At 41.3% G+C, this 12601-nt stretch overlaps 1 protein-coding gene across 1 annotated transcript in view; it reads right to left on the bottom strand.

The window, feature by feature from the left end:
* Positions 1-12601, bottom strand: part of GPC1 (glypican 1) — a 270795-nt gene that overhangs the window by 128850 nt on the left and 129344 nt on the right. Inside the window, exon 2 of the mRNA XM_063306739.1 lies at positions 492-650. Coding sequence (XP_063162809.1) covers positions 492-650 — 159 coding nt within the window. The remainder of the gene's footprint in view (positions 1-491; positions 651-12601) is intronic.

The raw sequence follows: 12601 nt of genomic DNA, 5'->3' as shown, positions 1-12601 counted from the left end.
AAAATGCTAAGCCACAATATCTATGGCTTGTGAGTTCTGCACACACTAAGTGAACATGGCTTATTTAAGAAATCATGGTTTTAAAAAAAGTCTTGGTTTATCATTATAGGTGAACATAGCTATAAAATCATTGCTCTTCTGAATAAGCCTGTCATTTTCAAAGGTCTTCACAACTGTTGTCTGTGCTGTGTGACATCCCTTGAGAACCACAGAAATAAGAACACAGCCATAGGGGGAGAAGTTAAAAATCCTAATTTAAAAAAAAAATTTTTTTTTTTTTACTGAAATTAGAGATGTTCATGAATTTTGGACCAAAATTATTTTTGTTTTCTTGCCACTACCACTTGTACATCTGCCCTGGGCAGTTAATTTCTACTTACACTCTAAATCAAGTACAATGAATGTGGATAAAATAAATGGATAGAAAATCACACACAAGGGCAGCTAGCATTCCAAACTGGGCCAGGCTATATACATTCTTTATTACTTACCATCAAAGTTCTTGTACTGGGCTGTGAAGATTATTTGTACTGAGCGTGTGGCCTCCTTCAGCATGCCTTCAAATTCACTTCTACTCTTGTTGGCAAAGTTCTCCTCCATCTCACTAGTACAGCAAGTATAACCTTGTGGGCAGATTCTCAAATGTTCTCCTGGTGGGTGGGAAGAAACAGAAAAACAGATATATAGGGAAATTATCTTAAATAAAAACAAGTAAACAAAGGGCTTTGTGACACTTCAAAAGCTGAACCAATTTTATTATTATTTAAGCTGTCATGGATGACATCTGTTTCATCAGATGGATGGAGTAAGTTCCTGTGGGAGAATTTTAATAAATACGATTGTATGAGGGTGGGGGGGAAGGGGATGGTGACAACGGCCAGGATTGCTCTGGGGGATAGGAAACACAGAAACAAGTTGCTTAGCTTTAATAAATGAGGTCTTGTGCATCAAAACTAGCTAAAATCCTGCGGCTCTCCAGGCCAGAAACTCTTTTATTTCGTGAGATTTATAATCCTGATGTTTATATACAAAGTTGTTTATGTAGTTTGGGAGAACAGAGAATAGGAGGGGGTAAACAGGGAAAAGAAAGGTGAAATACAGAGCTGCTTTGGAAATGACAATACATGGAAAATTGTAGTGCTTGGTGTGGATAATTACAAACCATTCAACGATTTTTAACTAGTGTGTGCATGCATGTGTGAGAGAGGGAGAGAGAGAAAGTGTGTGCATGTGTGTGGAAGAGGTTTACACCATAGAAAATCAGAAATTAGAGATGAGGAGCAAATGCACCTCATATTCCTCCTGTTGCCTTGCTGACAGGAATAAACTTAAATAAAATTAAGCCTTGAAAAAGGTATCTTTTCCAATCCTGCTCCAAGATAACTTAGTTACAAAGAAGTCAAAGGATACGATGTGATTTTAGAACCATTGCCACAATCCTGCCAGTGCTTTTAGAGGAGGCTGCCTTACTGTCACAACATATATTGAAACACGTGTTTTGTTTTGTTTTGTCTTGTCTGGTTTCTAAGCAGCCCTTCAAGTGGGAAGGATGCCATCAAAACCCATCCACATTCCTCCTAGCCTCTTCCTTTCAGCTCTGGGAGCCTTAGGGCTTGCCTTCTTGGAGAGATCTGCTTTGGCCTGTAATTCACTGTGTAAACTGTGGTGCTGGAGAAAATACTGTCAGTGGTATTTATTTCAGATAGGTTAGATAGATAAGAATTCAGTATTTGGCAGCAATGAGGTTATAGCTTGTATCTGTTTAGAATCTTTTCTCAACAGGACACCAGGCTGCGTTGCTGTCCATCCCTAGAGCTCATTTGCTGACTTCTTCCTAGCATTATGTGGCTTGGCCAGGGAGACTTCTCTTGGTCCTTTTCTAGACCTGTGGGCAGCCCCGGCGAAGCATAAGATTTGTTCTGACTCACATCTTCCAACTTTGCATATACCAGGAGTCATAATATGATTCCCATGGCCAGCAGCATGCCACAGAACTTCCTTTGAGGACTTCCTTCACTATTTTTAAAAAGGGGGTTTGAATTAATCATTTTTTTAATTACATAGGATGATGACATGTGCAACCTTGCCAATGGATTTCAGAAAGGCCTCCCAGAATTCCTTAGAAATAAATCAGTTAGAAAAAGGTATATGACTGCAACCCAATACTTTGTTGGAAGAAAGCCAAGCTCCCCCCCACCCCATCTCCCAAAGACAGATGTAAACAAGGTGTTAGAGAGTATCCTAAGGGACTAAAATGCACAGCAGGGAGCAGTCTCACCAGTTCTGGTGCACGGATGATTGTGATTAATCATTCCTACAAAAACGGTCATTATCTGAACAGGCAAATTCTATCAACATAATTTCAAATTCCAATTTTCATTGTACTCATTATTATTTATCCCTGCTGTATACTGTTCTGGATTCTAGATCCTTCCCAAGCATCTGATGAAGCGAGCCTTAACTTGTAGAGCCTCATGGCTTTTAAGAAAATATGTTTGAAAAGATGCCACAAGACTCCTCCTAGTTTTTACCAATCCTGAGAAGAAGTTCACAGGGAGCATTGGGAAAATATTATTTCAATGACAACTGATTAGGAAAGGAAACAAAGTTAGGCTTTGCTAAGGGCCATTTCCAACCCAATATTGAGGAAAAAAATATAGACAGAGAAATAAATGAGGTAAAAATTGCCACCCAACTACAGTTTGCCCATTTGAAACGTATTATCAAAAATGCATCAGTGTTCCTTATGGTAATAGGCAAAGATAAATTTAAGGGTGGAGTACACAGGCGTTTCCAGACACAACTGCAGACCAATCTTGAAAAAGAGACATTGGGAGATAAATCCTACAGCACTCTCTAAGTCTCACTGTCCACAAACAGAAATTGCAGAGGTGTGTGCTTCCAGCCCAAATCTCTTTTTCCTCATCTACCCCTTATTTTTGAAAGAAAGAAAAACATAGGAAAATCTGTGCCTTAACAATCCGGTTGCTGGATTTCAACTAAAATAGAATAAAGTTACCAAACCTTAAGGTTACGATCTAGGGTATACCAAACTGGGCATTGCATGTATTGACTTTTGTGGGGACGGCTTCCAAATATTTGTTTGGTTATTTTAGACGCCGCTATTCAGTGAAGAACCTTTTCAGAGCAATTCAAAATATAACATGCAGCAACCAAAAAATAAATGTGGTAAGTAAAAGGCACCAGCTATTAAAAGCACCAGCTATTAAAAAGATAAGCATATGCATCAGTCATTAAACACTCTGGGAAAATGAGAGGGTGCCAAAGAGATAACAGTGCTAGATGAGTCTCGAGCAGAGTTTGTTTCATTTGCACTTTGCCCAGCTGAGAAAGCCATTCCTTCACTTTGGCACTTGGTGGTACCCTTGACAGTCTCTGACTTTGCAGCTGGATCATATTGCACAAAATATAAGAATCTGGGCTTTTATTCCCCCTTGACCTCAGCTACATGCTTCTCTCAAATCTTCCTATGTCATTCACACCGACAAGATCTATTTCATGATGGTGTCAGACCACCCCCATCCCAAATAAGGAAGAAATGGCTTAATAAATATGTGTTAATGACCGCAATAAAGACTGTTGTTGTATAATAAATATGCCAATACATATTTATCTAGGAAAAGAGAAGAAAAGGCTAACAGTGTCACCATGTCCAATCAAAGCTAGTCACTAGTTACTGGCTTAGCAGCCAGTCAGCAGATCTGTCTCTCAAACAGCCTATATAACAGACAGTTCATTTATAATATTAAATATTTATTCCAAATCACTTAGGAGGGTATATCTGTGGCATTGGGTATCACAGCATCACAATCTGACAGTTAGCCAAAATGTCACATTTCTCTTTGCAACATTCACTGCACTCTTGGTTTTCTTTTCTTAGATCATTTGGCTTTATTTTTGTGATTTCCTCTTTGATGAAGTGGTACTTTAATATGGAAACACTGGGGAACAGTTGGTGGTGTGGCGGTGGTGGTGGGTGTTTGTTCAGCATGCAGTTACCAGAGTGGTAGCAGCTTTTGCCCTGGGATCACAGCCAGGATCTCACAATGATTAACCGTCAGTGATCCTCAGGGCAGGGCAACTATTTCTATCTCCAAGGCCACAGCTGACTAAGCAAAAAGGCTATGCTGATTGGAATGAAAATTTCTGAGAGCAATATAATGAAAGGATTAACAAGAAGGATCACAGGTACAGGGAGGGGAAACAGTTCTCCTAACCACAGATTTCCTCTGCATGTGTAACGTTTTGCTCATTTGGCTTGCATTTAGGGCAGGAATTCAGACAGAAAGCAGCTGAAAAATCCATCGGCAAGTGGGCCACATTTTCCTCTCCCAAATAAGACAACCTGACATAGAGAATGCCAGAGGGAGTTATTTCAGAAATAGTTATAACCAAATCTCATTTATTTCTGCAGAAATCTAAGTCCTGTTATAATGACACAAGATAGTAATGCTGATTGCCAGAGCTGCATTTTATTCACAAATTGTTATTGAGCCAACTAATACTCAGCAAGCATACATAAAAATTACTTGCATACTAATTTTGCCACTGAACTGCCTCATTTAGAGGTAGTGACTGAGCATGCTATGGCATCCTTTGGGTGAAGGAAATTACTTAATTAGTTAAGATATGAGTGTATTTAAGTTTATGATTGTTGTATCTACAAATAAACAAACAGAGTAGAAATGGGTCTTGCAAACCACTGCTGCCTCCTCAACTCACTGAGTGACTAACGGTTGAGATAATAGGTACTGGACATCAGAGTTCTATGGGATAAAGAGAAGCAAGAAACCAGAGAAGCTATGTGTTCTGAGTAACTAGCTGGAGCTTCTGATTTCATGGGATATAAACTAAAAGGTGCTTAATTGTCCCCTGTGGGTATTGCTTCTTACTGAGCAAGCAGAGGCTGCTTCAGGAAATAAGAGGCAGCCTATTTCCAGCAACAAACTCACTGAGCATGCTAAGAAGAATCCAAGAATAATAAAAGATTAAAAAATAGCCACCTCTTAAACTTAATACAGAGGAAATGATTTGCTGTCTATAACATAAGCCATAAAAAGACAGCTTTGATCAATGAATGCATTTGATTTACATTAGTTTTGTACAATTGGACAAAATCCAGCCACCAAAGCCATCACTGCTCTTAAAATCTGCATATATGAAACTGGGGTTACAAAAGGAATAAAGCCTAATATAATAGATCAAAGCCTGACATCTAATGTTTTGTTTTGCCCACTAAGTCCATCTGGAGTTATCCAACTCATTTCTAGCTTGTGCAGGGCTGAGAGATCGTCCTCTTGGGTGCACTTAACTCCCATTACATCTCTTGAAAATGTTGACAATAAGTAGACAGTACTTTCAGTGTTGGCTTAATCTTTGTTGAGCAGTCATCGAGGTATGGATAATGTACACCAAGAATTGCCTGAGAGTAACATGTGGGGAAAAAAGTCTTGCAACATGCTGTATCCTATATATCTATATCTATATTCATATTAATGAAATATTCACTTTTTCCATCATCACAAAACATGTAAAAAAATTAAAAGTAAACTTAAGTCCCACATAAACATTGCTAAATACTAACAAACCTGCTTTGAAAATGCAGATACAGAAATGGATCTGAATGTATAAATATGGAAAAACTGGAGAATCCTTTCCTTGGCAGATCAAAGCCATTCAGCAAACTGAAGTGTGCAAATGGATCCAGTTGTTTCAGCTCTGCTAATAAATCAACGATTTCAAGCTTGGCTAGTTCTGCTAGGGATCTAAAGTATATGCTTTACCTTACTACCAGAAGCAAATTCTTATGTGTGATATCTGTCATGGGTACGGATGGCGAGCCGCATTTCTTGGTTTTCTGCAGACATTTCTAAAAGTCTCTCCTTAATTTCTTGTTCCTCCCTCTTTCGATGGGAGTAGAAGTTTGTTAGGATTGATGTCCTGACTCCCAGGAAACACTCTGAGACAGGGAACTGTTCTCTAATGTTTATTGCTAATACATAACAGTAATCCTAACAAACTGAAGAAACGTGGGAAAAACCCAGACATATAAACCCCAAAGGTTAAGGCGGTCCCAATCTGTGTCTCTTTGAATGGCTGACCAATTCCTCAGTGCTACGCATGCGCTTAACAGTCTGGATGGGAGCCCCCTGCTCGCCATCCTTACTCATGACAATATCACACTGATTTGTAGAGGCACTGTGAATACCTCCAAAGTGTTGTGTAAATGAAGTTAAAAAAAAAAAAAGAGGAATCCCACTGTGTGAAACTCAGGCAATTTCCAGACAGGCAGTCATGATAGCTTTTTGCAGCAAATACAACAAAGTCTTTTTTTACTGCATCTTAAAGAACAAGTTTATGATTATATAAGCTTTTTTGGGGGGTTATTAAAAATTGGCCACTTTGTCAGATGCACAGATACAGTCGTTGCTTTTTTTAACTGTGGGAGTAGCAAGACCAAGCATGGATGAAGTTTACCTAATACAGCTGTCATCTTCCGAATCAACAATGGTGATGTCATAGGTAGGCATTGCTAGGCACCTTGCAGCGGCCATAGACCTCCAGGGGACCATGTGGCTCCTTAGAACATTTTCCTGCTGCTTCTCTTGCATCCTTAGTCACTATTTGTTTGCTTGCCTTCTTTAGGAAAGCAAATGATAACAGCACTGAAGACTGAGCAGCAATTTCCATTTCTCTTGGATTCTGCCCCTAGAAGTTGCCCAGATTTGGGCCAGAGGGAAAGAACAGGAGAAAAGCTAATGAGGAATAAACCCATCCCAATAGAGATACACAGCTCCTTTGTTTCACTTATGGTTATTTATGTTTCTGCGTATACACACAGAGACAGACAATCTGGGAAGCTGTCAGAGCAAGCGTGTTGAGCTTTTCAGAGGACAAGGCTGTCTCAGTGCTTCATGGACGAATATGTTGTTCATGGCAACATGCTTCACCAAGTAGCCTTTTGAACATCTTACCAACCCTAATGTCAAGACATCTTGTTGTAAGACATTTTTAAAAAAGAAATGGGTAGCAAAACAATTTAGTAGCTATTGCTAAGCTGAACTAATTATTAGCCAAGTAAGACCCATCTTCTGAGTGCTATACTCAGAACCTATCAGGTCTGTTACAGTAGCACCATTATTTGGTTTTTGTGCAACTTTTCTCATCCTTGAAACTAAGTGCAAAGACCATGAATATGTTTTCCGGGAATTAAATCATGAAGCTATGTTGTACAAGCACAAATAAAAACTCCAATTCTTATAAAGCATGAAGCACAGGTGATCTTGATAATTTACAGTGGTTGTGTTCCAGTATAAGACTGCAGATGACAAAACCATGAACAAGTCTATTGAGTCTATGAGAAGTGTGGATAAAGTTTTGGTGCCTATAGCCATACTCTTCCTCCCACAAGCACTTCCCTTTTCTTCCCATAGCAGTCATCTCTGCAATGTGTCTACTGCAATGTATCTAGATGTGCTGCTCCTTCTCCTTGCTCAGTCGTGGAGGATCTCACAGGGAAAGCTGAGTTGCAAGCTCTGCATGACTACTTGCAATAGACTTTCTTTGGAGCAACTCACTTAGCTAGCGATGGAGAGAATCACTAATTTGCACTACATACACGGCCTCCACTGGCTTGTCTATTCTTCATGGCTGTTTCACATCTTGGTGAAGGGGTCTCTCAATTGCCCCAGTGAATGTTTGCAATGCCCAAGACCACTCATGGCTCACTCTAATTGCTACAAGCAGTTTACAAGCAGCACCAGCATCCAATGGCATGACATAGAGAGCCCTCCACTGAGACTCTGGAAAAGCCAAGGAGAGAGCCTCACAACTGAAAGAAAAGGAGGACCAAATTCAAGTATATTGTGCAGACAATCTGTCTGTAACTTTTAAAAAACATTATGCGAATACTAAAGCCTGTCCACTATTTTGTATATGCATAAAGTGACAAAACAAGGCAAAAACCAAGGATATATACAAAACTTTTATTTTATTTATTTATTTGTTTGTTTGTTTATCAAATTTGTCACCGCCCATCTCCTCTGACTGGAGGGACTCTGGGCGGTTTACAATATAGAATAAATATACAATAAAAATTCTAATAAATATATGATCAAATTCTAATAAAATCCCACTAAAACTAAAACAATTTCTTAGCTACCCCAGCTCATAAAATCCAGATGGCTACGATCTCTTCAATCATTATGTAGGAGGGGCACTTTAAGGCGCCAGCCAACCCCAAGTATGTCGATTCTCCTCCCTGCCCCAAGCCTGGTGGCAGAGCCAGGTCTTCAACTTCCTCCAGAAGGCTAGGAGCGATGGGGCTAATCTCACCTCTGGGGGCAAGATGTTCCAAAGGGTGGGCGCTACTGCTGAGAAGGCCCGCCTCCTGGACCCCACCAGATGGAATTCTCTTATTGACGGGGTCCGCAGCATGCCCTCTCTGCATGAGCGGGTGGGACGGGCTGATGATACGGGGAAGAGGCGGTCCCTCAGGTAACCTGGACTGATGCCATGTAGGGCTTTAAAGGTGATAACCAACACCTTGAATTGGACCCAGAAGCAAACTGGTATCCAATGCAGCTCACTTAGCAAATGTGTTATGTGCGCCCTTCTAGGGGTATCAAAAATAGCCTGCACGGCTGCATTCTGGACCAGCTGAAGCTTCCGGATACTCTTCAAGGGTAGCCCCATGTAAAGCGCATTGCAGTAGTCTATATGGGAGATAACAAGGGCATGAGTGACCGTCTGAAGGGCTTCCCGATCCAGGAAAGGGGGCAACTGGTGCACAACACGAAGCTGTGCAAAGGCCCTTCCAGGCATGGCTGCCACCTGCTCTTCCAGCAGGAGCCATGAGTCCATGAGGACCCCCAGATTACGCACTGGGTCTGACTGGGGCAGTGCAACCCCACCAGAACTAAAGATAACAAAGTCCGGGATACGGAGGAACCCTTAACCCACAGCCATTCCGTCTTACCAGGGTTCAGCCGAAGCCTGTTGTTCCCCATCCAGACACCTATAGCCCCCAGGCACCGAGAGAGGGCAGTCACAGCATCACTTACCTCACCCGGGATGGAGATATACAATTGAGTATCATCGGCATAGTGATGATACCTCATCCCGTGGTGACGGATGATCTCGCCCAGCAGTTTCATGTAGATGTTAAATAGGAGAGGAGAGAGGACCGAGCCCTGCGGCACCCCACAAAGGAGAGGTCGAGGGTTGGATCTCTCCCCCCTTATCACCACTGACTGGGACCGGCCCTGGAGGAAGGAGGTGAACCAGCGCAAAACTACGCCGCCCACCCCAACTCCCTGAGCTGACCCAAAAGGATACCATGGTCAATGGTATTGAAAGCCGCTAATAAAACTTTATACAAATAGCAGTTTGAGTCTAGTGGTTAAGGCACCAGGCTAGAAACTAGGAGACTGTGAGTTCGAGTCCCGCCTTAGGCATGAAAGCCAGCTGGGTGGCCTTGGGCCAGTCCCTCTCTCTCAGTCCAACTCACCTCACAGGGTTGCTGTTGTGGGGAAAATAGGAGGAGGAAGGAGTATTCAGTATGTTTGCCACCTTGAGATATTTATAAAAATAATAAAGGTGGGATAGAAAATAATAAATAAATAAATAAATAATATACCAAGATCTGATCTCTAGCTCTCTTTCATGGATATGTGAAACTGTGGATAATGAAGGCCATCTGTCACTGAAATGAATAAAGGTTGGAACTCATTCAGCAGAATCAGTGGGAATTACCTGGAAATGTGATTGTATATATGATTTTGTCTATATGGTTCTCTGCCAGCACAGTAATAAAAGTAAGTTTAATCATGCCTCTAAGTAGAAAAAAGAAATTCTACTATGTTGTGCTACTACTAATTTCTTGAGCTTTTTATAACCTATCCTACATAGCTTTGTATCCATCAGAATGGATAGCAATGTTCTCTTACGGAACGCATAAATGTGGACAATTATCAAATGAATAAAATATAAAAGACCAAGCATTAAATTGGCATAGATCAAAACCTCTATATTCCATTAAATTAGAGAATCATGCATAATATTTTAACTACAAAAATGCATTCCTCTCTGAAAAAGATATTATTTTAGGAAACAACCATTTCAAAACTTAATGAAAGTCTATCTAGCCTCAAAATACTGGAAAAATTTAGCTGCTCTGCATTGTTGTTTATTCGTTTAGTCGCTTCCGACTCTTCGTGACTTCATGGACCAGCCCACGCCAGAGCTTCCTGTCGGTCGTCAACACCCCCAGCTCCCCCAGGGACGAGTCCGTCACCTCTAGAATATCATCCATCCATCTTGCCCTTGGTCGGCCCCTCTTCCTTTTGCCCTCCACTCTCCCTACCATCAGCATCTTCTCCAGGGTGTCCTGTCTTCTCATTATGTGGCCAAAGTATTTCAGTTTTGCCTTTAATATCATTCCCTCAAGTGAGCAGTCTGGCTTTATTTCCTGGAGGATGGACTGGTTGGATCTTCTTGCAGTCCAAGGCACTCTCAGAATTTTCCTCCAACACCACAGTTCAAAAGCATCGATCTTCCTTCTCTCAGCCTTCCTTATGGTCCAGCTCTCGCAGCCATATGTTACTACAGGGAACACCATTGCTTTAACTATGCGGGCCTTTGTTGTCAGTGTGATGTCTCTGCTCTTAACTATTTTATCGAGATTTGTCATTGCTCTTCTTCCAAGGATTAAGCGTCTTCTGATTTCCTGACTGCAGTCAGCATTTGCAGTAATCTTTGCACCTAGGAATACAAAGTCTTTCACTGCTTCTACATTTTCTCCCTCTATTTGCCAGTTATCAATCAAACTGGTTGCCATAATCTTGGTTTTTTTGAGGTTTAGCTGCAAACCAGCTTTTGCACTTTCTTCTTTCACCTTCATCATAAGGCTCCTCAGTTCCTCTTCACTTTCAGCCATCAAAGTGGTATCATCTGCATATCTGAGATTGTTAATGTTTCTTCCAGAGATTTTAACTCCAGCCTTGGATTCCTCAAGGCCAGCTTGTCGCATGATGTGTTCTGCATACAAGTTGAATAGGTAGGGTGAGAGTATACAGCCCTGCCGTACTCCTTTCCCAATCTTAAACCAGTCTGTTGTTCCGTGGTCTGTTCTTACTGTTGCTACTTGGTCGTTATACAGATTCTTCAGGAGGCATACAAGATGACTTGGTATCCCCATACCACTAAGAACTTGCCACAATTTGTTATGGTCCACACAGTCAAAGGCTTTAGAATAGTCAATAAAACAGAAATAGATGTTTTTCTGAAACTCCCTGGCTTTTTCCATTATCCAGCGGATATTGGCAATTTGGTCTCTAGTTCCTCTGCCTTTTCTAAACCCAGCTTGTACGTCTGGCAATTCTCGCTCCATGAACTGCTGAAGTCTACCTTGCAGGATCTTGAGCATTACCTTACTGGCATGTGAAATGAGTGCCACTGTTCGATAGTTTGAACATTCTTTAGTGTTCCCCTTTTTTGGTATGGGGATATAAGTTGATTTTTTCCAGTCTGATGGCCATTCTTGTGTTTTCCAAATTTGCTGGCATATAGCATGCATTACCTTGACAGCATCATCTTGCAAGATTTTGAACAGTTCAGCTGGGATGCCGTCGTCTCCTGTTGCCTTGTTATTAGCAATGCTTCTTAAGGCCCACTCAACCTCACTCTTCAGGATGTCTGGCTCTAGCTCACCGACCATACTGTCAAAGCTATCCCCGATATTGTTATCCTTCCTATACAGGTTTTCTGTATATTCTTGCCACCTTTTCTTGATCTCTTCTTCTTCTGTTAGGTCCTTGCCATCTTTGTTTTTGATCATACCCATTTTTGCCTGGAATTTACCTCCAATGTTTCTAATTTTCTGGAAGAGGTCTCTTGTCCTTCCTATTCTATTGTCTTCTTCCACTTCCGCGCATTGCTTGTTTAAAAATAATTCCTTATCTCTTCTGGCTAACCTCTGGAATTTTGCATTTAATTGGGCATATCTCCCCCTATCACTGTTGCCTTTTGCTTTCCTTCTTTCTTGGGCTACTTCTAGTGTCTCAGCAGACAGCCATTTTGCCTTCTTGGTTTTCTCTTTCTTTGGGATGTATTTTGTTGCCGCCTCCTGAACAATGTTGCGAACTTCTGTCCAGAGTTCTTCCGGGACCCTATCTACTAAGTCCAGTCCCTTAAATCTATTCTTCACCTCCACTGCATATTCCTTAGGAATATTAGTGAGCTCATATCTAGCTGATCTGTGGGTCTTCCCTAATCTCTTTAGTCTGATCCTAAATTGTGCAAGAAGAAGTTCGTGATCTGAACTACAGTCAGCTCCAGGCCTTGTTTTTACCGACTGTACAGATGTCCGCCACCTTTGGCTGCAAAGGATGTAATCAATCTGATTTCGGTGTTGTCCATCTGGTGAAGTCCATGTATAAAGCCGTCTCTTAGGTTGTTGGAAGAGAGTGTTTGTTATGCAGAGTGAATTGTCTTGGCAAAATTCTATCAGCCTGTGTCCTGCTTCGTTTTGTTCTCCCAGGCCATACTTACCTGTAATTCGAGGTGTCATTTGACTCCCCAC

Source organism: Candoia aspera, chromosome 6, assembly GCF_035149785.1.
Source record: "Candoia aspera isolate rCanAsp1 chromosome 6, rCanAsp1.hap2, whole genome shotgun sequence".
Classification (NCBI taxonomy): domain Eukaryota; kingdom Metazoa; phylum Chordata; class Lepidosauria; order Squamata; family Boidae; genus Candoia; species Candoia aspera.
Note: the sequence above shows the minus strand (reverse complement) of the source record. Positions and strands in the feature narration are given on the sequence as shown.